The sequence below is a fragment of the Caretta caretta genome, chromosome 4 (assembly GCF_965140235.1).
Source record: "Caretta caretta isolate rCarCar2 chromosome 4, rCarCar1.hap1, whole genome shotgun sequence".
Lineage (NCBI taxonomy): Eukaryota > Metazoa > Chordata > Testudines > Cheloniidae > Caretta > Caretta caretta.
This window is the reverse complement of record NC_134209.1, coordinates 149,978,111-150,004,955: the sequence shown is the minus strand read 5'-3', so window position 1 is coordinate 150,004,955 and position 26,845 is coordinate 149,978,111. Positions and strand designations below refer to the sequence as shown.

Genomic DNA, 26,845 nt, shown 5'->3' with positions numbered 1-26,845 from the left:
GGCAAATCATTTCTTTCTCTGTGCTTCTGTTTCCCCTCTCTTCCTTTATCAGACTTGTCTATTTAGACTGCAAGCTCTTTGGGGCAGGGACTCTCTCTCACTGCGTGTCTGTACAACACCTGGTGTAATGGGGCACTGACTTCAGCTGGGACCTGGAGGCACTATTGTAATACAGACAAATACTAATTTGTACATTAGTGAATGTGAATAGTCAGCTTTGATGAGTCCTTGGTGGAGTACAGCTAGGCTCCAATCCAGAAGACACTTCGCCACCAGTGCAACCTTTTCTCGTGCGTGCAAGTGGTTGCAGGATTAGAATCTTTGCTTCCCTTGGTGTTTGTGTGGGTCTTTCCCAAGAAGAGAAGAGTGAATTTGCAAAAAAAGGAGAGAAAAAAAAAAGTGTGCCTGTAAAAGCACAAGGAACGGCAGAGGGCAGCTGAGACAAGTGTAGAACATAGAACTACTTCTAACTCCTTTTTTAAAACTAGCTAGCTTTAAATCACTGCTTTCCCTTTAATCATTGTCCCTCTTTTATTAAATCTGGAGTAACTCCATAAGCTTTAGATTTAACCAGTGAAACAGACATCACCGTCTAGCCCACCATATGGCAAAGGAAAAGGCAAACTTTTCTCCCATCTCTGCGGTATCCCTCACATTATTCAGAGCTCCCCAAACAAGTGCCCAGAAAAGCTGTATAGTAGTCCACAGCATCACCTATTCATACACACACGTATTGTCACACACCCATAATGTGTGAGTGACTGCGTGGTTGTGCAGAGAATGCATTGATGAGAAAAAGGGTGATTTATCATCCCCTGCTTACTTGAAAAGGTTTCAACCTCAAATCATGCCATTAGCAGGGTTTACTATGACTGACAGGTCTCGAGATTTACTTTTGCTAGCACAAAGTTCCATCCGTTATGCTGAGTAATATCCCTATTATCCAAAAATCTGTAACTTCCCTTTGCCCCTTTCTGCCGTCACACCCCAATCTCTGGCTTCAGAGATCGCCACATGTTTCTCGCCAAAGTTTCATCAAACTTTTCTCCCCTTTGGTTGCCTGAAAGTTCTGGTACCAAATGATGGGCTAGGTTCTGATCTCAGTTCCACCAGTGTAAATCCAGAGTAATTGCACTGATCTGCCAGCAATATGACTTTAATTTGTCCTCTCTGCGGGTCAGATCCTCACTAAACTGCTAAGTGGCTTGCGAGTCACACCCAACAGTTGGGCTATTGTGTGCAACCCCTGCAATATCGTGGTGCACAAGTCAACGCAGGAACATGCGTGAACGTGTAGACAAACACAAATGTCCTGTGTGCGATTGGGAAAATGCTTTTGCAATAAATGAGGTCACCTGATCTCCTCCTAAAAAGGAGATTTCATATATTGCAAAAACTTTCCTCTTTGAGAAAGCCTTTTACCATAGGTCAGATTCACAGATTCACCTCTTCTACTCCAAACCCCTACCCACTCACCAATAAACTACTCCAAGCAAAGCTTTGACTCTGAAAAGGGAGAAGAGGCAGAGACTCCATGAAGTCCACTGCAGATTTCACTATTGATTTTATGTGGAAGACGCTCAGATGCCACCGTGATAGGTGGCAGTATAAAACCCCGAGACAGATATATTGTGTCTCTAGATCTCCAGTGTTTCTATGACCTCCACTGCTGGGAATGCATTACTATACTACCACGTATGCTGGATAGTTCAGGTTATGAGAGAACTTTCTATACAACTCTTCCACCCAATTTTCACTTCCTTTTAACTTTCTGGAAAACTCTCCTTGGGGGGGCTGGAATTGTCCATGTTTGATCTCAACCCACAACTAACTTTTTTTTAAGCTTCCGCGACGTGCAGATTATTCTACAATTGACTACTACAAGGCATCTTTCCTTGACACATCCGGTACAGGCAGACTTCTACATGCAAGATTCCCCAGTGACTCTGATGGGAACTATACCAAGAGCAGCTCACGTGCCTTGCAGAACATGCTGGGACAGCCTCTCATTTAGATTGGATGTGACAAAGGGAAGAACTAGCTTGGAAGGAGATTTATGGGATCAGACCTGTGGTCTTTCTGGTCAAGTAGAGTAGTTTCTAGGTCCCTTTGTTTGGAAGTTTGAGCAAAATCTGTTCAACCATTTTTGAGTTATGTAGGAAGTGTTTAAAAAAGAAAAAGATATTTTCCATACTCTGCCTCAACATTCAGACTTGTTCACAGATAAGCACACAAATTGTCAGGTGGATAGTTCTACATCCCGACAGGCCTGGTTGCAAAATAAATATATCAGTTTCCAGCTTTCAGAAGTTTTGCACCAGCCTGTATGTGGTAGAACCTTTCACTTACATTCAAGTTTGTTAGACAGATTATACTTCCTACATATATATAATATATTGTCATTGATTGTAGCACATTGTACATCTTGTAGTGTTCCATTGATCAATGGACTGTTTGGGTGTTCTTGCAGAGCAAGGGCATTCTACCTGGATGACTCAGCATCCTCTGTGGGTTAGTGTTGGGGATCCACTAGACTGCAACCACACCAGTGCAAGAGTTAGATCTGGTCTGATTTCATGAGCTAAGCAGGTCTGAGCCAGAACAGTCACTGGATAAGACACCTGTGAGGGGAAAAAGCCAGGGTGATACAAGCACGTAATATGGGTGAGTCAGCAGAAAGTGGCCCTCTAATAACAAGAATTTCTGCTATAACCTGGGGGTTCATCAGTTGGAAACGACAGAGCAGGAGAAAGATCTGGGTGTATTAGTCCATCACAGGATGACTATGAACCACCAATGTGATGCACCTGTAAACAAAAAAACCCATAGATGTGATCCCAGGATGAATCAGGCAAGGTATTTATGCCACTGAACAAGGCACTGGTAAGACACCATCTGAAATATGGTGCACAGTTCTGGTCACCCATCTTCAAGAAAGAGGAATTTGAACTGCAACAGGTGCAGAGAAGGGCTACTAGGATGATCAGGGGACCAGAGAGCCTGTCTTCCAAGAGGAGACTAAAAGAGCTGGGCTTATTTAGGCTGAGAGGGGATCTGATTGCTCTCTCTCTCAGGACATCAGCAGGGTGAACACCAGGTAGGGTGACGAGCTATTTAAAATAAAGGACAAGGATGGCACAAGAGCAAATGAGCATAAATGTGCCAGGAGGAAACTGCGGCTGGAAATGCGAAGAAGGTTTCTAATCATCAGAAGAGGGAGGTGCTGGAACAGCCTTGGAATAAGAACAGGGGCGAGGGGCAAACAACCAAACTGGTTTTAAGAGGGAGGTTGAGAGGTTTATGAATGGGATGATATGACCTGCAATGGCAGGGACTGGACTCAGTGATCCAGGAGGTCCCTTCCAGTCCTACGTTCTTTCGGAGTCCGTATTCAACCAGTGCCCCTGTGTAGTGCTGTGCCATTGGAGGGGCGGTCTTGCGATTTCTGCTGAAATGTAAACCCAGGCCCTAGTGCTTATGGTCACGTCAAGATCTGGCCAAGCTCCAGTGTCAGGAGGACACTCAGGAGAAATACCCTATTCCCTAACTCGCCTTCCCCCATGGTTTAGAGTGGATCTGGCACATCTTGCCTCCTGTCCTACAATTGCCTAACACTGGCCTGCACGGTTGTAAAACCTGCCGGGTTCTACCCCAGAGGTGGCTATATTCCAGTGGGAGGTGCAGAGATTCCTGCCTGCGTCTCTATAAAATACTCCGAAGCCCCTTTTCGGGGGAGAAGGTGTGTGAGACTCGACAGGGCTCCTGGGCTGTTGTACTCACATCCAGCTCGAAGGTCTGCAGCACCGTCCTGTACCCGCCGGAGATGGGGGTGAAGAGACGTAGCACCTCCTTGATCACGCAGTCCAAGTAGTGGAGACTGCTGATGGTGTCCAGCTGGAGGGAGCCCTCGCAGATGCACCCGTTGTGCAGGATGCCCTTGCTGCGGAGCTCTTCGCGAAGCTTCTCCAGGACCCCGGGGTGCTTCAGGAGCTGCATGATGAGAGAGGTGCTGGCGCTGGCCGTGGTAGCGTAGGCAGCGAAGATCAGCTCCAAGGTGCCATCCTGAAGGCCAAAAGGAACCCTGGGTTATACACGGGGAGGGTCACAGCCTCAGGCAGCCGGCCCCACGCAGCACGCTGCTGCACTACATGCTTCACATGGGGCACAGGCTAAAATGGGTTCATGCCCCAGCCGTCCACTAGCAGAAGCTAGACCCTAGCACTAGGCCACAGCTGGAAGGAGCTCGGTTTAGCCTCAGCCTGGTACCCAAAGAGATTTTATTTGCAACATACAATTTGGCACAACAGGAAAGCTTTCCTCAGGGCTGCAGCACGTCAACCCCTGGGAGGTGCCGCAGAGCAGAACCACAGCGTGTTGGCAGCACCATCAGGAGAACCGGTTGGAGGAAGCTCCTGCAGTACTTAGCTTGTACGCCCTTTAGGGCAGGGATCTTCTCTCCAGGGCGCGTGTACAGAGCCTAGCACAGCAGGGCCCACATCCCTGACGGGGATCTCTAGGTGCTACAGGGGTACCAATAAGCTGCAACAAAACCAGCTCTCGCTGTGCCTGGCTCAGTCTCCCGCTTCCATGAACGTTACAATTCATCCTCCCCAGAGGAAGGCCACAAAATGGAAAAAACAAACCACCATCATCGAGACGAGAGGTGTCTGAGGGCCACTGGGAGCTTGTACAGAGCCGCGAGCTAGGGTCACAGAGCCTGGATCCCCAGCCCAAGCCTTTAGCGTGGCAGCCAAGCTGAGAGGACGAGGCAGCCAGCAGCAGCCTGGGGCGGATCATTTCTTCCTTCCCCGTCACATGACGTAATGGGCTTGGCCGCGTTTCCAATCCCCCGGTCGAGCATAGTCCCCGCTCCTCCTGCAAGCTGCCACCCTGGCTCTCGAACGGGCCTTTCCCCCCGCCTGCCAAGACAGGACGACTCGGGAACAGCACGTTCACCAGTCGCTCGGTCCAAGGCTCCTGCTCAAGTCACTTAAGCTTTCAAGGATTCTTTCCCAGCCACTGACTAAGCTGGAGGGAGACATTCCCTCTCTGCTTTGGAAGGGGACTTGGGCCCAGCCCTGCCTTCTCCCCGATGGAACTTTGCAAAGTCCAGTTTGGAAAAGAAAAACAACAGCTCCTGTCGGGGCTGCCACTGGCTTCCTCATCCCGCAGCTGCGAGAAAACACAGGCAGCCCCTCCCCGCAGAGACAGCATTGCAGCTTCAGGGGGTTTCCCTTGTCCCTTGGCACCTACCAACATACGAACACCTCCTTATCTACCTGCCCCTGGGGAGAAAGGAACAAACATCCCCCAGGCATGTCTGTCACGCACACAGAGTGCCTAACGCTGATCTCCCCTATGCCACGGTCAACCCACTGACTTCACTGGAGAGATTCCTGATTTACACCCATCTACACCATGAATAAGCCCTTCACCCAGTGATGAGCTGCCAAAATCTTAACAACGGGTTCCCTCCTCACCCCACGAGGGGGTCGTTGCCCACCCCCGTCCCCCGGGACTCCTGCCCCATCCAACCCCCCTGTGTTCCTTGATGCCCCCCCCGGACCCCTGCCCCATCCACCCCCCTCCCCTGTCCCCTGACTGCCCCCAGAACCAGGTAGGAGGGTCTCGTGAGCCACCATAGTAGGTGTCCACCCCACCCCTAAGAGCCGGAGGGACCTGCCAGGGAGCAAGGTGGGGAGTCCCGGAGGTGCTTACCTGGGGCAGCTCCCAGGAAGCAGCCGGCAGGTCCCTCTGGCTCCTAGGGGCGGGGGAGTGTAGCTAGGCGGGGAGCAGGGGGAGCAGCCGCTCCCCCACTGATCACATCAAAAGTGGCGCCTTAGGCGCCGACTCCCTGGGTGCTCCGGGGCTGGAGCACCCACGGGGAAAACTGGTGGGTGCAGAGCCCCCACCGGCAGCTCCCCGCCCCAACCTGTGCCCGGCCCCAGCTCTCCTCCGCTCCGCCTCCTCCCCTGAACGTGCCGCCCCGCTCTGCTTCTCCGCGCCTGCCCCCCCTCCCAGCTTCCCGTGAATCAGCTGTTCGCGCGGGAAGCCGAGGAGGGCTGAGAAGCAGGTGGCGGCTTCACACTCAGGCCGAGGGTGGTGGAGGGGAGCTGGGGCAGGGAGCGGTTCCCCTGCGCAGCCCCCGCCCCCGGGTTACCTGCTGCGGCGCAGGTGGCCCTCCTCGTGCCCCCCCGCCCCAGCTCACCTCCGCCTCCCTGGGCCTGAGCAGGAAGCCACCGCCTGCTTCTCAGCCCTCCTCGGCTTCCCGCGCGAACAGCTGATTCATGGGAAGCCTTGGGGGGCGGAGAAGCAGAGCGGGGTGGCACGTTCAGGGGAGGAGGCGGAGGAGGAGCGGAGGAGAGCTGGGGCCAGGGTGGGGCGGGGAGCTGCCGGTGGGTGCTCTGCACCCACCAGATTTTCCCCTTGGGTGCTCCAGGGCAGGAGCACCCCTGGAGTCAGCGCCTAAGGCGCCACTTTGGGCCGGTTAAATTTAGAAGCCCTTTTAGAATCGGTTCTCCCTCGCGAACAACCAGTTCTAAAAGGGCTTCTAAATTTAACAACCGGTTCTAGCGAACCGGTGCGAACCAGCTCCAGCTCACCACTGGCTACACCACTTCTGACCTGTGCAGTGCCACCCCCTGGAAAGCAGCCTGGGTTTCCACAGGCTCAGTCAGTCCTAGGCCTGTCTCCTGAGACTGCTAACAAGGGCCTGGGATGGGTTTGCACTGGTGCCCACGGTATCAAAGCCTCTGCCCCCTGGCGAAGCATTCCAGTCTGTGCGCAGCCTTTCCGTGCCAGCCACAGCCAGACGGTGGGCTGATGGCTCTGGAAGTTTTCAAACAATAGCCACCCCTAAAACACTCCTATTCAGCATTGTCTTACTTAGGGTTCTTCGTTCTCGTGTGGTCTTTGCCCCCCACCTCCCACAGGTTTAGCATGCACTCAGGGAAAAGGACAAACTTCATTCCAAAGGGAGCAGGCAGCACCCCGCATGATGAGCTGCATGGCCAGAAATATCCCCGTTCCGTTCGTCTACATGACACGGGAGGCAGGAAGGACCCCCCAAGATTCCTCAGTGGCCTTTCTTTCCTCTCCCTCTCAGCATGGCCCGCCCTGCAATTTATAGCTGCTTACTGGTTTTGAGCCAATGTTCAGTCCAACAGAAATAAATAGCCATGCTGCAGGGCATTCCTGCAGGTTAACAATGGGCTAGAAGGAGCTGATGGCCTATGATGTAGCTTATGGACCCTGGGCAGTCATTAACTGAGTGTAGGGTGAGGCTAGTGGTCCAAGCACAGCTCTAGGCACCAAGAATGCCCAAGTTCTAATCTTGGGCCAGACAGACTCTCTGACAGACGCTCGGTGCCTCAGTTTCCACACCTGTACAACTGAGGATAATACTCCTGACCAGCCTCACAGTGGCAGCATGAGGCTTAGTTAATGTTCACTAAATGCTTGAAAAGAGTGCCGCTCTGTAATAATAATAATCCCCAGAAATGCTCTTCTCCAAAGCCTGGACAGGATCTGCACACCAATGTGGCTCTTAGGGCAAAGAGTGGTCTGCTGGCACTGGGTTTGAGCCACACAGAGCCCAGGCGGGTGCTATGCCAATGCTTGCACATGGCTTTGCTAATACACCCCTGCTATTCCAGTCCTGGAGTCTCCCCCCGCCAGCTCTGCCAAGGCCCCTCAATCCGGCCCTTCATCGCCCTTCATTAGTCCAGCCCTGAGCCTCCACCCAGCTCTGCTGCTGCCTTTCCTTCCATAACAGTCTGCCCCTCGGTGATCCCAGCTGGTGCTGTTCTTGAGCAGAAGCTACCCGCCAATCACATGGAGAGGGTGGGATGGACACAGCTATGGGGGATTGGGGAGAGTGAAGGAGGAAACCGACCCTAACCAATGGTGACTTAAGGGAGGAATTGACCCAAGGCTGACCTTCCCCAGGGGATGCACAAGACCCTGCTCTTACCTTCAGCTCCTGCATGGTCAGCTCTTTGCCATGCTCCTTGCCACTTTCTATCAGGATGTCCAGGGCATCGGAATAGTCCTTGCCCTGCGTGTTCTGCAGCTTCTCCCTAATGGCTTTCTCTAGCCCCTTCTGCAAAGTCTCCCGAGCTCGGATCCCCTGCAAAACAGCAAGCCATCAGTCCATGAAATAGCCACTCAGCAGGGGTTGAAATCCTTGAAAAATCAGTCCTGGGCAAAAGTCCTTTTGACATGAGTGGAATAACTCCAGATTTACCCCAGTGCAGACGAAGGCCCCAAATATGCAAGATTCCACAAAAGTCTATTGGCACCACCGTATGAACGTCGTGAGAGCCACAACAATTATCTGCAATTTATGCCCCCTCCCTCCCCCACTCCAGTCCATGTCCCACAAATCTTTAGAAAACTTTACCTCCAAGGAATTTATCCAATTCCTCTGAAGGAGTTCTCTTCCCAAGAACACAATCGAATTCCCAAACTAGCTCTCTCACTAAAAGAGTCTCAGCTTCGCAATGCCACTGTGCTCTTATCTAGTGTTTTTCTGCAGAGAATCTGAAAAATGCTTTAAAAGGCAGGTTGACGTCTATATCCCCAACTTTAGGGAAGGTCGGAAAATGATAAATATTGCAACGAATTTCAAGAGAAATGAAGAATTTTCATTTCTTTCTAAATTTTCTGGGCTTTCGTTTTTGAAAACCTATTTTTCCCCCCTCAATATTTCATTCAAAGACTGGAAAGAAGCTAGAAATTAGGAAAAGGCCATTTTTCAGTTGCTGGATCCATTCTATCTCTTTTCCACAGGAGAAAAAGCGGGGCAGAGAGAGGTCAAAGGACATGCACTCGGACAATAATGGCAAAGTCACACATCAAAATAATCAGAAAAGCCAACATCTTATCCTCCTTTATATTGAGCTGTACAGCACCTAGCGCAATGGAACCTTGATTGGCAGTCCTAGGCGCTAGCGTAATATAGAGACTAACAAGAAAAGCCAAGCACAGGAGCTCAGGCCCCTGTCCACTGGACCTCACTGCCTTCTCCTTCAAGGCCAGAAATTTCTGATTCCTTGCCACCTCCATCATCTAAGTGTGGCCCTCATCACTGCAGTATTTGAGCACCTCCCAATCATTAATAAGTGTTATTCTTGACACCCCTGTCTGACAGGGGACTATTATGCTCCATTTACAGGCGGGGAACTGAGGCAGAGTGACTTGCCCAAGGTCACATAGGAAGCCTGTGGCAGAGACAGGAGTTCAGCCCAGGTCTCCTGAATACCAGTTCAGTGCCAGATCCACTAGACCATCCTTCCAAGCTACACTCAGTGTCACTAGCTCAAAATCATGGCCACACGCGGTGCTAGAGGAGCCTCTTACCCGCCTGTAGCCACTGAAGGGCAGATCCACGGGCAGCGAGAAGACATTCTCCACAAACTGCTGGTAGACCTCAAAGAGTCGGGTGAGCTCCTCATCAGAGATGCAGAAGCCCAGCAGGACACGGATGGCCATGCGGAAGGTGAGCTTCTGCGCCTCGTAATAGACATTGATGGACTCCGGGTTGCTGCTCCACATCCGGAGCGTATCCTGGATCACCAACTGGATCTTCGGGAGGTAACTCTCCAGGGCTTCATGGCTGAAGATTTTGGAGAATACCTGCAATACAAACCATACATAGATAGAGATGAACCCAAGGTCTTCCAGCCTTCCCTAATAGCCAAGTATTGCTTCTGTTAAATGGTGTCTAAGGACACCAGTGGACAGCAAGGATCCCATTGTGCCAGGTGCTGTGCAGACAAGCAGTAATACAAGATCCCTGCCCGAGAATGCTCACAATCTAAATAAGCAAGATGGCAACGGGTGGGAAGGAAAATGACTTCCCCAAAGTCACTGAGTAGGTCTGTGGCAGAGCCAGGAAGACAACCCAGTCCAGTGTCCAATTCCAGAGCTCGTGAAAGACCCTCCAACAATAACCCAGTGCATGGGCAACCCTACAACCACCAACTAGTATGCCGAGCCCCAACGCTCACGAGTGACCCTACAATAACAAACCAGTGAGAGAGAGAGGAAAGTCTATGTCAACAGACAGTATTCTTCTAAACGCTGCGATTGAGTCAGCTCTGGAGTGGACGGACCCAGCCCCCGCTTCTGATACAGGGCCTGTATGTTATGCGAGGACCCCAGCAATGCAAGGAATGTTCTCTGCTCTCTCCCCGCATCCCTTCCCCTCTGCTCTAATCCCAGTTGGCTAACTCTACAGCACACGCTTTCATTCTGACCCCCCCGCGCCATATCCCAGAGAGCATGGGTGGAAAAGCGCTGTTTGTTTACTTTTATTAACTCTCACCCACGCTGCCACGCTCCGGGCCTCCAGGAACCGAGAAAACAAAATCAAATCAAGCCCCCGTAGAGGGAAGCGCACGCCAAGGTAAAGGTCAGACGAGACGGCGCAACCTCCTCCAGCTCATGCCGAGGAGATGAGAGGGCTTGCCGGGAGGGAGGGGCGGTTCCCCATTTTATCAAATTAAAAAAAGAAAAACCCCAGCCGAAGCCCCTCCAAGAACGTAACCTTTAAAGCTGTAAATGTGAGAATTTCCCCCGCAGTCAGCACTGGAAGGGAAAGGTAACATTTTCCTGGCCGTGACCCTGCATTGCTAATGCTCGGCGTCGCTTGCTGAAGTTTGTTTGGTGAAATAACACCCCTGGCCCTTTAAAGCCCGGCCCTGGAGACTCAACAATCGCTGGTTCATAAAGTGCTCCAGTCCCTACACGTACTGACCTTCACGCAGCGCACTGGGCGACAGGAGGGGCTTTTCCCTAGCTCGGGGCGGGAGGAGCAAAGAAAGACATGAAAGAAGGGAAAGCAGGCTTTGTGGCTGTTAATAAAAAATATTATCCAGCCAAGAGTCGGGGGGAGAGGAGGAAAAGAAGAAGGGGGAGTGGGAGAAAGAGAGATGGGGGATGAGAAAGAGCCAAAAAGGGCAAGAGAAATGGACTGATCTTGTCCTGCTTTCTGGAGCACGGAGCCTGCCTGGCCCATGGCGCTTTGGCTTAGTCTATTTTTAAGCCCTGGAAAGAGACATGTGTGGGTGGGTAAGACACATTTCTAAAAACCATAGCTAGTAAACCTGACAACACGGCAGCACTGCCAAGCCCAGCCGCCGAGCCCCCCCACGCCGAGATCCCCAAATGCCCAGGCTGCACCAAACAAAGACGAGGCCTCCCCCTGTTCATGCTCCAAGAGCCACCTGGGCCAGGGCAAGCAGGGAGGGGAAAGAAATAAACAAGCGTAGGCCGGTTCCAGTAGCTGGGAAAGAGACATTTCCCTGGTGGTCGTGACCGGGACATCGGGCTTTGATACGGCGCCAGGTGCAGAAATGTTGGCGGCGCTTAGTGATTGTTGGCACCCAGAGCCCAGGCACTACTGCGCGGTGGAAGCCTCTGCCACCATCACACAGCAGGGGAAAGAGGGGTGTATTTCTCCCTGCCCTGCCTGGCAGCGCAGGCAAATTGCTAGAGCGGCCTCAGGAACCCCCAGACAGAAGAACCAGTGACGGGGCAGCCTGGCAGATACCAAAGGCTCAACCCCCCGTCTCCTTCTCTTGAAAGAAGCTCAAGTGATCTTGGCTCTTCATGATGTTGTGTTGAAGGAGAGTAGATTTGGTAAAGCAAGATATGGCCCAGCAGCATGGGCCTGGGCATCAGGAACTCCTGAACCCAAATCTCCAGCTATTGCATACAAGCAACTCCCCTAGAATCAGCCCCTGGGAGTTCTGATTCTGACACTGATGCTTTACGAGAGCTTGGACAAAACATTTAACCTTCCCCATGCCTCAGTTTCCCCCATCTGAAACACGGGACTGATACGGCATTGAATGAGCTGGGGTTCAGGCTCCAGACTGGGACTCCGGAGACCTGGGTTCAAGTCCCTGCTCCACCACAGACTACTTGTGTGACCTTGGGCAAGTCACGTAAACTCTCTGTGCCTCAGTTCCCCATCTGTAAAACTGAGATAATGACACTTCCTTCCTTCCACCTTTTTCTCCTGTTCTGCCTGTTTAGATTTTAACCTCTTCAAAGCCGGGACTGTCTCTTACCCTGTCTCTGTGCAGCACCAATGGAACCCTGATCTCAGCTGGGGCCTCTAGTTGCTACTGGTGTGCAAGCAATAAAAAGCAACTGTGTGTGTGTGTTACTGCACACCACTGCCCTTTCCTGGGTGAAATCAGGGCTGTTGAGCTGTGTGCCACAGTCCCCTAACTGTGCCTGTGGATGCACGATTCTCCTGCAGGGAGCATGTGCTTTGGAGCAGGAGCGGCCAGTTCTACCCCTGGAGCCATCGTGAAGTAGCAAGTGATGGGGGTTGTGCAGCACGGTGGGAGGGTTAATGTCTCTTTGAAGGCGAAGAGTGCCATACAGAGTCCTCAGCACTGTTGCGGAAGACGTCTGTTTGTATAGCTTCCTCCATCCTACAGCAGCCAAAAGTACTTTTCAAATCCTAGCCCCTCCAGGGATCCCTTCTATTTTACCGCCATCGGCAGGCTGGCTACCAACCCGGAGCGACACGGCTGGGAGTCCTTCCCATGTTCCCTTGGTCCACGGCCTGTGTAACATAAGAGAGGGCGCAGCACAAAAACAAACTGCCTCCCCGCCCAGACTCACTGGTAGCTTCGTTAGCCACCCTGGCAACCAGACCAACGGATTATAGAGGCAACTCTCTGCACACCTACAGGGCAGGTTCGAGGCACATTGGTAGGGTGGTGGATGAGGGAAGCTACCCCGACCACTGTCCAGGCCATATCTATTCTCTTGCACACCCAGACGCTCCCATCAGCTCGCTAAGCAACCAATTTGCTAGGTGATCTCTCCAGTGCCCCAGTGATGGATGTCTGTATAAGAAGCAAGCTAGGTAGGTATAAAAAGCAAGCAAGCCTGGTGCAGGGGAGGGCACCCCCAGACCCGAAAGCACACTGGGCAATAGGGGAGGTGTGTATGCAGGAACATAGGAACAGCCAGACTGGCTCAGCCCTGAGGTCCATCTAGCCCAGTATCCCATCTCCGACAGTGGCCAGCGCCAGCTGCTTCAGAGGAAGGTAACCAGGCAAGAGGCAGCTGTGGGATCCTCTGCCCCCAGAGCACAGCCCCAGGCGCCTGGAGAAGGGGGACGGGTGTTGTCATTGAGCCCCAAGAGCTGCACAAATTCCTGGGGCTCTAAAAGCAATTTGTGCCAGGAAATGCAAAAAAATAAATAAAATAAAATACACCCCGCCCTCAAGCAAACACACTGCCTCCCATCACCTGCCAAAGAGCTAGGGAGAGTTAATCTAGGGATCCCTTCCCAACTCCGAGGAGAGGGTAGCTGGCTACTCTGACACTCAGAGAGTTGCTCCATTGTCAGAACTGGAAGCCCACCTCCGCTGCCTACCGCTCTCTTCTTACCTATGTCGCCTCTGTGTCCCAGCAGCTAGAGCCAGGCTAGACCCACTGAGTCTTGTCTAGCCCATCCTGCTGCCTGCCAGGGTTTGTTCCCTGTTACACAAGATGGCCCCTACCCAGCGCCTCCTAGCTCCCAGGAAATTTGGCTGGCTGGCCCAGCCGCTCCCTAACTCAGGGTTTATCAGCATTCACTGGCACTGGGATTTGTCGTGGGCTCACCTCCAATGTGTTTAGACTCCGTATTTACACTTACGCCTCAAACAGCTCCTGCTTAGACCTCTGTAACCACCCTGGCTCCTTAAAATACTTCATCCTCGTCCCCACTCAAGCCTCTTCTCTCACAACTAAATAATCCCACTGGCCAGTGTGTTCTTCTGTACATTCCCCTCCCTGGCCTGGCCCTCCTTCCCGCTCACCCAGAATGCTCCAATGCAATGGAGCAGCTTCCCAGTTGCAAGGGGGATTCAGTCCCAACAGGTCTCTCCTTCACAAACGCATTCCTGCTTCTAGGCTAAAATCCCTGCGCCCTCTAGTGAACATTTGCCGAATAGCTCGGATCTTCTAGTCTAGGGAGTCAGGAGGGAAGGAAGGGAGGGAAGGTTAAAGCACAGAAGGGAAGAGGAAGCAAAGGAACCTCAATGTTCACTTTTCTCAGATGAATTAACAGCAAAAGCTTCCTGCCAGAAAGAGCTTATTAAGGTGCAGAATGGTCTCCCAAGGAAAGGGGAGAAACTCCCTTTGCAGAGTCATTTAAAGCTAGACTAGACAGGCCCCCAAGGCATGCTCTGTAGGGAACAGTCCTACACTGCCAGGGGAAACCGGACTGGCTGACCTGATCTATAACATGCTATGGCTGATATGAGAGGCAGCTAATTCCAAATTCACCCAGGCCCTGCCCCATTCCACACCTAGGGTGACCAGATAGCAAGTGTGAAATATCAGGACAGGGGGTGGGGGGGTAAGAGGCTCCTATATAAGACAAAGTCCTGAATATCAGGACTGTCCCTATAAAATCAGGACCTCTGGTCACACTATCCCCACCTGGAATCCACACCTTAGTCAGGAAGTATGTATTTCACTGGGTTTTAGACCCAGATTTATTCCCCTTCCTTGTGCTACACAGGCCTGCTGTGATCCTTGTGGCTTGTTAGTCAATATAGCTGACAGCCAAGGCTACCACTGACTCTGGAATCAGAGGGGATAGAAAAATGCATACTCCTCAAAGAAATTACTTAAGCCCCACACACGCATGCACCCTTTCGCCCACGGGTCAGAAAGAGAGGCCACCATCCAGAATGCGGATTAACCGACTCTGTCTGGAAACTTCCGAATACGCCTCTTCTTGCAACAAAGACAGGATATTTAAGGATTTACGGTTATCCTAAGGCAGAACATTCTTGCCCGGTGTCTCAGCTCCCTGGATCCACAGAGAGTTCCAGCTACGCGTGACAATGAGAGGTGCCTCTTCCCTGTCTGATGTGACCCCACCAGGCCTATTGCATTTCAGCTATTCCTTGAGGCACACCAGAGAGAAGCAGCAGCATCCCTTTATACGCCTTTGGCTCGTACCCACAGTGTTTTCATGGACAGTTACCTTGTTTGAAACAGGTTTGGTTTAAGGGGAGTTTAGTGCATGTACAGGTTCTTTTCAGGCCCTGAGAACGAAACCCTCCATTTATCCAGTGACAGTGCAGTTCTCACCACACTGCCCACTCCAATGTGCCTCAACCCTGGCCTCTCGGAACGGGTGAGGAGCTCAGTCTCCATGGCCCATTCAGTTCCTGACCTCGGCTATTGCTGACGCCGATGTCCAGCAGGAGCCAGATTGAGATCCGTTTCACGTCGGCCACTCAACAGTCATCTGGCAATCACAACAGACCTGTGTGGGACTCAAACCAGCAACGGAGTGGCAGTAGGCTTCCTGATTTCACAACCACTAGACCCAGAGTTGCTCTCCTCCTGCTCCTCAACCCGGAAGAGGAGGGAACAAAGACTGTTAATGAAAAGCCCCATAGGAAGAGGACTGGCCTCTTTGCACTTCAAGAACAGGCCTCTGGAACATGGCTCTCCCAGGAGTGGTGACTCAGTGCTCCCTAGGCATGACCTGCGTCCATCAGACTCGCCCCTGCAATGTTTGGAGCCGGTGCCAGCTAGGACAGGTTCGTATTCCCTGCCTCCCCTGAGTTGTTGGTCCAGTCCTAGAAAATGAATAAGCTGATGGCATGTTAACACAACACTCTCTGTTGAGCTCCAAAGGCTACTTTGGCTACAGTGGTTGTGTCTCAGCTACCCGCTGCTCTCAGCATGAGCCCAGGAAACACCAAACAGTTTCTAAACCTTGACACAAGAGGTTTATTCACCTCAGTCAAGGGCCAGACAAGTATTTGCTCCAACCCTGCCTTCCCAATTGTAGCCACATTATAGCAGATGTCCTCCTTCCTCCAAAGCATCAGTTCTTGGCCACGGCTAGAGGCAGGATACCCGACTTGATGGCTCAATGACCTTGCAAATCTTACATACCAATATTTTCAGATCTGGCTGCCAGGCTCACGAGCAGGAGTGGTTATGGAACCGCAAGCTCAAATGGAAGGGAAAACAAAGTAAGATGCTGCCGGGCACTGAGCAGTCACAGGCAAGGCCGCCAAGCCAAAGGTGTTCAGAAGAAAAATACTTGAAAAATACTTTTTCAGCTGCTATTTTTACCCCTGGAAATGTACATAAATGGGCTTCTTCATTTCACACACACACACACACACACAGAGCAAAGATAGGAGGCTGATCACTGCCTTTCCAAAAAGAAAAGGAGGACTTGTGCCACCTTAGAGACTAACACATTTATTTGAGCATAAGCTTTCGTGAGCTACAGCTCACTTGTGCTGTGCAAGAGATCATCATAAAGAGCCGCTGGTTGGAATATCATTGAACAAGACTGATGCCATGTGCCACATGCCGGAATTGATGAGTAGCCTTTTAGGGCAGCCCTTCCCATCCCCCATTCCCATCTTCCTCAGTGGCATATTGTCATCAATTGGCAAATACATTATTGGAGGGATTTACAGCCTCTTGAGAGATCATTGGTAAGGTGGAAGCTAAGAATCTGAACTACATGGAGTTTGCTCATCAAAGCCCAGCATTCCCTGAGCCTGCCAGTGGGGTGTGTGATGCAGAAATTTCTCCCAGTGGAGGATGAGAGAGCAGTGAATCCGGTTGCAGTAGGGACCCCAAGTGACAAGGGTCAAAGCCAAAGAGGTTGCTGTCGGCCTCAAGGGACCATTACTGGAAGCTAGAGTTGGTTTGAAAATTTTTGAGAGAACAGTTTTCCATCGGAAAGTGCAGCGTCATCGGCATGGAAATGTTTTGCAGGAATGTGTAGGTTGTAATTAAATTTTTGGCTGGAAAAATTTTAAATGCACCATTCCAACTTTTCCTTGTTTCAATTCGTCTCCATTTATTTTGTTTCCGCTTTGATATCCTATTAAAATTAAAATTGTAATACTATACTAGAGCTATAAATTACAAATATATATAAATATTTTATATTGTAATATAACGTTTCAACACAACTGCCACAAAACAGTTCAGCGTTAGTGGAACAAAATGTTTCGATAGTTTCAAGCTGAAAATTTTTCAGCATTTTCATTTCGTGGGAAATTTCGGGGGGAGGGTTGTTCCACTTTGGAAGGAAAACAAATTAATGGATATTTCCAATTTCCGATCAGCTGTCCTGAAAACCCACTGCTTCCTTGGTTCTGAAGGCTAAGGACTTGCTCCAAAGCCCATCCAAACCAATGGGGGTCTTTCCACTATTTCAGTGAACTGTCGATCAGGCCCTAACAACATAGGTCATTTTTTTCCAAGCGTCCATCAGAAATGGGGACTGGCTGCCTTATGGGGATCAGGATACAAAGCCTGAAACCTACATGTCAGCAGCGACCCAATGCTATTACCCATCCAAAGGGTTTTCATTCGCCTAGATGAGGGGAGCTCTCTCATCTCTGTCCAGTCCCGGTTTGTCATGCTTTACATCTCAACCTCCCCCGCAATCCTCCCACCTGGCTCAGTGACCATGGGAGACTGAAGTCTCCGGTGAAGCACATTACTAAGCCAGCATGTGGGGAGAAGTGCCCCAACCCTGCCTGTGTTGTGCCTGCTCTGTGGATAGATACAGGCCCCCAGGGCTGTCAATCCAGCCCCTTTCCCCAGCAAGATGTACAAATGCAGCTAGAGCACCAAGAAATCAAAGCCTTTCCCTAAGTCTGATAAGTCACAATATTACCAGGGCCCTAACCTCACTCAGCAACATGGGTTCTATTTTTATCCCCTCTTGAACCTTCAACATATATCCTTGGTGAAGTCAGTGACCCACACTGGTATGGGCCACCGGGTGATACAGCTGCAGGGACACCTGTGGCCGGAAAAGCTAAATTAGCTCACACACCGATCCCCAGTCAAGAGCTGCTGCTCAGCTAACAAGGAGCCCAGGGGCCCCCAGCCCAGATGGATCGTTTGATTTTTTTTCCATGGTGAGTTTCCGAGACTCCAGGCTAGACTTGGAGTAGCAGAGAATCCCATTGAGTGTATTTGGGAAGGATAATAGCCAGCGTCTCTCTGTCCATTGCCCTTGTAGTAGGTTAGGAGACTCCAACCCTGAGAAAATATCTGTTGTGTAATGCAATCTGGCCCGTTCTAAAAGGCAGAATAAATGTGCTCTTATGAGCACCAGGCAGGGATGGATTAGCAGGATCCAAAGATGAGGGTGACTCCATCAGAGACGGGGACATCACCCCAGCCTGGACTTCAGCTTTGTTGTCTGAATCTTCAAGCAGGAGGGGAGAGTTCCCAAGAGCTACATCCAACACATCCCTGGCAATTATCATATTTATCCCGGTACACGGGTGCTAATGCTTAATCACGCTTCAATTTCCATCGATAATTAAGATTCCTTCATTCTTGGGAGTATTCCCTCGGCACTTTGCACAGGCGTAAAGAACAGTGCAAGGCAACGGAGAATAATGCAACTAGAAGTAACCGCACAAAATTAAGAGCAGGAAAATGGAAGCAGAATCACAAGAAAAACTTCCTGACAGCAAGATTCCTTAGACTGGAAGAGCACTCTTCCAGTCTAAGTGAGGAGTGGGATAACACAACCTAAATAGAGTCGGTAGTTGAGAAACTTAGAAGTGGAGGATGGATTAGATGACTTAAAGTTCCTACCCAATCTCTGTGATTTGTACATGGCATTCTATACTCCCTGTCCTGCTTTGTTGCTGTACACTGTTGAACCACTGCCATGTTGCACCCTAGAGACGGTTGTGTTTCCAGGATAGGCAAAGAGCATTTGGGGTAAAGCACTACCTTAAATTTCTAGATGTCTCAGAGGATTTCTAGCATCTTTGGATAATAGTAATAATAATACCCAGCTCTCGTATAGCGCTTTTCATAAGCAGATCTCAAAGCGCTTTACAAAGGAGATCAGAATCCTCATTCCCATTTTACAGATGGGGAAATGGAGGAACAGAGAAGGGAAGTCAACTGCCCAAGCTGGTTAAACAGGGCTCTAGTGGAAGGTGGAGGAACGCAAGGTGGCCTGCTTAAAGAGGCCTGTGCTCCCAGGATATCTGTACGATTGCTGCCGTATGACCAAAGGGATTGCACTCGAAAGCATCCTTAAAGCTTGCAAGACATATGAAAATGCAAAAAAGGCAGCATCCACACTGGTGTTTTTGTGAAAGCCACTGGAGTTACCCTGGATTTTCTCTGAGAGTCAGATCCGGTCTAAACTCAGAGAGCCAGCCTCAGTGACAATCTCTCAGTCGGGACATGATCCTGCACCCTCTGAAGTCAATGGGAGCCTTTCCACTGCCTCCAACGGGCTTTGCATCAGGCCCTTTGCATGTGAACTAAAACTCATTGGGCCAGATCCCCTAATGGTGCAAAGTGGCATGGCTCCATGGATGTACCAGCTGAAAAGTCAATGGAGCCAGGCTGATTCACGCCAGCTGAGGATCTGGCCCCATTGGCTCAGGACGGAGGGGATGGTTTCCTTTCCGCCGTATGATTTATACTCCACGGCAACAAGGACGAAAGGGTTCAATGGAAACGTAAAATATTTTAAGAACTTGGATCAGGGCTTTCACGATGGGAAAAGGTACCTTCCCACCCCCCTCCCTTTGCCCCTTCCCACAGCAGCTGGTTTGTATTTGGTTGTAAATTTATGGCCCCTTTTGTGTTCTTAATCCTCTCGCAAACTATATTAAAGCCTCAGACCTTTCTGCTTGGTGCTAATAAGCTCAACACTTGTATGCCTTCGAGGCAGAACATTAACTATGGTGTGTTAACGAATGCTGTAGTTTTGGACACCGGAGCAGTGAGACAAAGCAGGCCACTTGTTATGCCACAGTTTGCTTCCTCCAGAACTCCCAGGGTCCAGGACTTCTACCCATCTTGGGGTGAGGGGGTGGGGTTTGAGCCAGCTCTGTCTGTTTTTAGGACTGCCATGCTGGAACAGACCAAGAGTCTGTCTAAACTAGGATCCTGTTATCAATACTGAATGTTTCAGAAGAAGGTGTTACCCTTCACCCCATAATGCACCTACTTATACAATACTACCCCATGCAAGAGAAAATTCCTCCTGACCCCAATTGGATGACCTCTCTATGCCCTGAAGCATAAGAGCTGAGAGCCTTTGCAATTTCATTTTTTTTTTTTTGCGAGCTAAGTTTGGCTGCAGAGACTATTATTATTCATAGAAGCATGTGATTCATGTTACTTAAATTTCCTTATTGGTCATTCACATTTTAGAAAACACAAACCCATTTCCTCTAAACCCCACCACAGAGCAGATTTTTCTACTCATCTCTTACAGGTAAATATGGATTTGAGGTCATGTCCTCCCAGGACCCAAATCCTTTGCCAACCCTAAAATGCATAGGGCCCAATTCTGCTTTAGCATACGCTGGTATAAAACCAGAGCAACTGCATTCACTTCAGTGGAGTTGTCCGAGTGTAAATGAGAATAGAATTCAGTCTATAATATTTAAATATATAAACAGTGCCCTCTCTCTATGGCATGTAGGACACAGTATTCAGTTCTGAGTGGTTAGGAACCAGAGAGGTGCCAATACATTAAGGGGAACTGAGTGAAGTGTAACAAAAATGAGCAAGGGGCTGAAAAGATTTATTAGAAGCCTCGAAATAGAGTGAATGTGAGCAGTGAGGATGACCAAGCCTGGGGTATGACATCAGTCTGACAAGCACTTCAGAGACTGAATTGGGGTAACACCAAAGAGAGAGAAGAATTGTTTAGGGTGATCTAAGAAGGGATAGCCCCGGGGGTAAGACTGAGCAAAGGAAAAATAATAAATTAAATATCCGGCAGACGTGTGGAACTGTTCAGTGGCAAGAACTCCTATCAACCGAGGCACTGAGAAGCTGATTTTAAAAAGTGATGAGCATCCGGGATTTCGGTGGGAGAGACAGATGCTCAGCCACTATGAAAAATCCAGTCCTTAAACAAATGTGCTGTGGTGCAGGGCACAATCCTGTACTGGCAAAGGGATGGAAGAACGGAACCCAGAGCAGCGTGTCTTTGCCTACTATGGAGACAGCATATGATTTCGGGAAAGGGGTGTCTCATGCTTAGACAGACAGCAATTTAGAGCAGGGGCTGTTCTTTTGTTCTGGGTTTGTCCAATGCCTAGCACAATGGGGCCCTGGTCCATGACGGGCTCTGAGAAGCTATGATAAAAAAACAACAACAACATTACAACAGCATCCCCCAGCCGGGAAAACTAGCTCCTGTATTTGTGACAGCTGCCCCACTGAAGTGTTTTCTGTGCCTGATCACACACCCTAGCAGGTGTGAGCCTCGGCTACAGTAGCTATTTTCATTCTCATGTGCTCGGTTTGAAGTGGCATACTGTATATTTACAAGCTCCCTCCACGTGGGTGCCTGGGGTTGGTGCTAGTTTGCTGCATAAGCCCAAAGCTGGAAATGATTTTAGTTGGGGATTAGTCCTGCTTTGAGCAGGGGCTTGGACTAGACGACCTCCTGAGGTCCCTTCCAACCCTGATATTCTACGATTCTATGAAAGCCAGCTAGCGTTCTTCTCTGACTTCAGTGCAAACCCTGTGATCCAACAGCAGTAACAACTGCTAGGTACATATTGATCTGGGGCCCCCAGGGCTTGCAAATGTTCTTATCCCTCGGTTTCATCTTGGGCCAAGGGTGAAGCCACCTTTGCTGATATCAGCCATAAACAGATGTGACTGCTGAAGTGTGCGGTCCCACCAAGGACACTGCACACAGCTCCTTTCTCACCTTTCCACCCTAGCCCCTGAGCTGCTTGGTTCTGCTTCTTTAGCCACAGATGCACACTCCAATAAAGACTGATAAGTGAATTTCCCAAAGGCGAGCTTTCTCCAGTTTATATTCACTTGGACAACCTCATGCGGAGGAGTCTTAATAAATGGGGGAGGGGAAGGCCGTGAGCTGCCATAGCTACAGACTTTTTAATATGGCGTAATAAGAATACTTTATTCTTCTCTAGCACCTTTCATCCCAGGATCTCAAAGCCCTCTACAAATGTTAAGAGATTAAAGCCTCAAGCACAGAGAAGTCAAGTGATTTGTCCAAGATCATAGGCTGTGGCAGGGCTGGGAAGAGAACCTGATCCAAGAGTCCACGGCAAAGCTCAGAACAGAAGTACCTAATCGACCTAGCTCCCAGATCCTGTTTCTAACCCCTACTTCCCAGTAGCTCTGCTTCACCTAAAACGTTCTCATTGCTTGAGACATTATGACCTGGAATGGACAAAGCACAGGAGAGGAATACTGCAGAGAACAATCATCCTTCATTTGGCACTCCACTGGGGATAGACTAGATGATGTAACACATCATCTTCTGTCGATAAGGCACCGGAGAAACCCTGCCACATGGCCTAGATTGTTAAAGTTGTCCTAAGTGTATGGCTTCCACTTCCTCATAAGCCCTGAAGCACATTCTTGCTAACATTCCCTTCAACCCCAATAGCAGGATGAGAAGAGTTAAAAAATAATAATAATAATTGCAAAACAAATAGCAGCTTCGGAGCGAGACTGCTTTATCCAAAAGAAACCTGAGACTACCGTCTCTGGCAGGGCACCTGGCCTGATAGGACCTTGGGCTGGTCATCATCTTGTCTTCTCCAGCCAGAGTACAGAGATACAACCAAGAACAAAGTGATCTTTGTTTTCTTCTTATTTGAAACATGTTTGTCTGATCTCCAAGGGAGTAACTTACTTGGAACTGCCTCCCATCCAGGGCAAGGACATCCTTGTGTGCATGGAAAAGTATTATTCAAGTGACTGCCAGGTAAATAGTTACACTGATGCAGGGAAATCACTTGGGCACACACCTAAGGTCGTGAAACACACCAGATGCTGACAATCAAGAAAACAATAATTAAGAGGAAAGCAGACTAGGGAAGGCAAGGGAACCCTACTAAACTTTTTCAAAGGAAACTCATCCAGCAAGCTTAATCTATTGGTACAATAGTGGATGTTGCTGAAAGAGAAAGCTTAACAGTCACCACAAGAAAATACCTCATTAAAAAATGGTTAGCATTTAAAAATGTCTCTCATTCTCCCTTCTCCCTCGCCCCCATTCCCCAGGCCCCTAATCCTTGAAGGTAGCTTGTTTTTATTTATGATGTCAGCCAGAATTCAAATGGAAAGTAGGCGTAGACTAGCTCAGGAAACAGTGTATAGGGTTCGGATGACACCAAAATCTTATTTGATTTCAGCTCTGCTCAAGTCAAAATCTTGTGAGAATATTTGGTGTCATGAGATTCTGGCCACATCCTAATTGGAAAATAGGCCCCCAAGTTTTGGATCAGATGTGGAACCAAACCATGGGGGCTGGGGAATTTGGATCTTAACATGCTGTCCCTTCCCACACTCACAAAACTTGGCCTGCATCTAGGGGATGTTGTTCCCCCTCGGTAAAAATAAAGTAACTGGTTTAAATGTGTCGAGAGAGAGAGAAAAAAGGCATAGGATGGAAAACTCCCCTTGTGAAATGCTTATCATTCAACTTCTGATGTCAGCGCCTCAGTGTTCAGTTGAGGTACAAATCATTAGTAAACCTGAAGGGCTCTATAGGCAGGTGCAAAGACCTTTTAAGTGTATTCCCTTTCCATTACCTCATTCCCATAACCTACTCTCTTCCCCGACCCCTCTATAATTTTTCCTGAGGTCTAAACTTCATGGTTTTATTAAAGCTTCCGCCTACTGAGATTTCAGCCAAAGGTCCTCACGCCCCCCCTTGTTTGCAATAAAGAAGAAACATCTTTCCTTCCCGAAGGGAAACAAAAAAATATTTAGACAGACCTTCACGTAATTGTTTGACTCTGCCCCCTTCCTCAATAGGAAACTTGAGAGAGCTGAAATTGCAGGCTTCAGCACAGCTCGGTTTCCTTCCTGCAGCCGTCCCAAAGTTAGCTTCGCTTTTTTCAGCATTGTATAACCAGGCCTCCTCTCCTCTCCCTCAAACATCCCAAGCGACTCCCCCATCCTAGAGGGAGCAGGGTCATCTCTTTTTGTGTGCAGTATCACACCCACATCCTGATACTACAATGGGGCGCATTGCTATGTACAAAAAAAAAAAAATAACCCACAACAAATCAAATTTGCAAACTGGAATCAGATATAATGAATTCTACTCAACTCTGTGTAGGTTCTTATACTGTGCTCATCACCGGAGTGTCCAAGCATCTTCCAGTAGTGCATTAAGAGATGGGACTAACATCTCTCATCTTCTCCCCAGTGGGGAAAGCATGCAGAGAAGAGTATTTTGTTTTGGTAGGGTTCCCCCCCACACACACCTTTGTGTTTATGTTAGAGAAGGCAAGGTCAATAAACCATTATGGGTCTTCAGTATGCAACAGTATCCAATACCTGGGTCCATTCAGCATGCAGCGCTATTGTGAGATAACGGTTATAGTCTTATATATTTTGTCTCTCATTCTACTGTCCAAATGAAAGAAAGGTCAGAAAAAGCCTATTTTGCGGTGAGAATCAAAGGATACGAGGGGGATCCAATTGCCCCTCTGTAATCTATGCAACCCACAGTACAAATCTGCACTACCTTGAGATCAGGCCACCATCTCCTGCTAATGCAGTGTCTTACGGGCCCGAATGCCAGTGTTTGTCTGCTAACGCCCAGATCTTGCCATGAGCTCTGTGTAGAATTTCCGCCTGGGAGCAGAAATTCTGCCTGCAAGGAATGCACCGCAGGATTGGTGCCTGGGATTGTAAACTCTAGGGTGGAGCAAATGCTGTGACCCTGATCTCGGTTATTCCAGGGTAATTCTCCTGAAGCCAATGGTTCCCTACAGTGTATACTCTAATAATTACCCTTTCCTCCGTGCTTAGATCAGGTGTATTATTATGAGAGAGCTGTTGGCATGCTGGGCTACACAGAGGTCGCAGAGGAAGACAGAGGGACAGGTTCTGCTCCCAGGTTACCCTGGTGGTCGGTCTGGGAATCAGAATCTGAAGTCAGTCCGACAGCATCTGATTTCAACCCTTCCTAACTGAGATCAGGACCTAGCCCTAGGAGGCCTCCTGCCTTCAGTGCAATGCCCGGCATGCTGATGAAGCTCTATAACAAAAGAGAGAGCTCAGCACAGGTGAAAGCCAGAGACTGCTGGAAACACCCTGTAAGGAACCAGTGGGTGCTGGCTGGAGACAGCTTCTCTGACTCCTGGCTTCGGGGCGGGGCAGCACCGTCCTGCGCCTTTGAAATAACAACGTCACTGATCACTAATGAGGCTGTTTCTCCCCTCTCATTCACAGGGACAGGGACAGCCTCCCCCGCCCACCTCTCTCCCCATGGCACAGCCCTGGCGTTGCCCTTTTAAGAGGGGAGCTGATGGACAGAAGTGGATCGGTTTTCAGGTTACAGCGGTTCACGTCACACGTGCCACCGGCTGCAATTGGGGAAGGGGAGCCCCAGGAAGGGGGGGGGATGTGCCGCTCTGTGTCCTCCCCAGTCTCTCTCTCCTCTCCTCCTTCCCCCCCCCCCCCCCCGCCCAACAGACCCATAGTAAGTCCACGAATAAATCCAGAAGCGCTGACGATCCCGAATCTCCTCCCCGCGCTCCCCAGCCCGCGCTCCGCCTCAGAAAGAAGCGGGGGCTGCAGGCGTCCCGCCCTGGGCTGAGCTCGACCAGCATCGCCCTCCTAGCAGTCGAGCTTGGAGCTCGGCCGGGCGGGCCCTGGTTTGCTGAGCCCCTCGGAGATCGCCCTTCTCCTGGCGGGGATGCAGAGCTGCGGGGAAGCCCGGGACCAGCCGCCTGCCAGCCCTGTCCTCCCACCACCACCTCCCCCCGGGCCCACTCCCATCTCTCCATCGCCCTTTTAAATTCCTCAAAGGACTCGCGGGCCAGCCGGCAGCGTTCGGAATTTCGAACGCTCACCCTGCCGCGTTCCATTATCCGAACGCTGCGACTCTGCTGGGGGCACCCACGTGCGGGGGGACGGGGACCCAGGGTCACAAGTTTGCTGCCCCACCCCACCCCACCCCGGAGCTGGGGGAGGGCAGTGCCCGTGCCCCCCTCTCCCCCTGCTGAGGCGGAGCAGGGACCCAGCTACCGGGGCAGCTCTGGGACAGGAGCCCACTCGCCTGGCTGGAGCACCCCGGGGTTTGAGGAGGCACTAAACTCGCTGCCCCCTTGCAGCCGGGAGTGGGGGGCAACCTAGTCTTTCCCCCCTCCTGCCCCCCGCTGCTCCCTGTGAGTGTGGGTTGAGGGCCTCTTACCTTTCTCTTGTGCCGGTGGATGTCCCCGATGGAGTTGGCCACCGTGTTGGGTCCTAGGAGCATCCTGGTGCTCCGGGGCCACTCCGTGCTCACCAGGTGGTGCTCTCCCATCAGGATCTTCCGCACGTTCTCGGCGCCGGTCACCCGGATTAAGGGGCGTCCCAGCAAGTGAGTCTTAAAGACATTGCCATATTTCTCCCTCCTGGACGACTGGAAGCAGGAACCCTAGGACAGACACACGGACACTGAGCCTGAGGACAGAGAATCCCTTATGGGCCCCGAACAGGCACCGACTTTGATCCCTAAAGACAGACACCTTTATTGAGATCTCTGCGACTTTTATTGTAAAGGGATGGGAGGGTCCTCTCTCTTCTCACCGCTTGTCCCCACTTCCCTCGGGCTAGCCCGGCTCCAGCTTGAGGTGGCCGACGGGGAATGCCCTACAAGGAGCAACTTGGGATTTCCCAGCGCTCGGATGCGGAGGGGCGGGGGGTCGTGCGATGTACTGGCTTTTCCAATGTTAGGGCCCAGCCAGGAAAATGTATCCCTGTCAAAAGCTCTCTCTCTCTGTTTAAAGATCCGGGAAAATATTGTGGGGGGGAAACAGATTATGGGCCTGCAGAGGCACAC

The 26,845-nt window shown here is 50.5% G+C and overlaps 1 protein-coding gene across 2 annotated transcripts in view; it reads right to left on the bottom strand.

Moving 5' to 3' along the window:
- CYP26B1 (cytochrome P450 family 26 subfamily B member 1) overlaps positions 1 to 26,845 on the bottom strand; it is a 53,916-nt gene that overhangs the window by 4,914 nt on the left and 22,157 nt on the right. For both annotated transcript variants that reach the window (XM_048846435.2, XM_048846436.2), the window contains 4 exons: positions 26,216 to 26,440; positions 9,361 to 9,636; positions 7,973 to 8,128; positions 3,781 to 4,062 (listed from right to left, as the gene is read on the bottom strand). In XM_048846435.2, the coding sequence (XP_048702392.1) occupies positions 3,781 to 4,062; positions 7,973 to 8,128; positions 9,361 to 9,636; positions 26,216 to 26,440 (939 nt within the window). The remainder of the gene's footprint in view (positions 1 to 3,780; positions 4,063 to 7,972; positions 8,129 to 9,360; positions 9,637 to 26,215; positions 26,441 to 26,845) is intronic.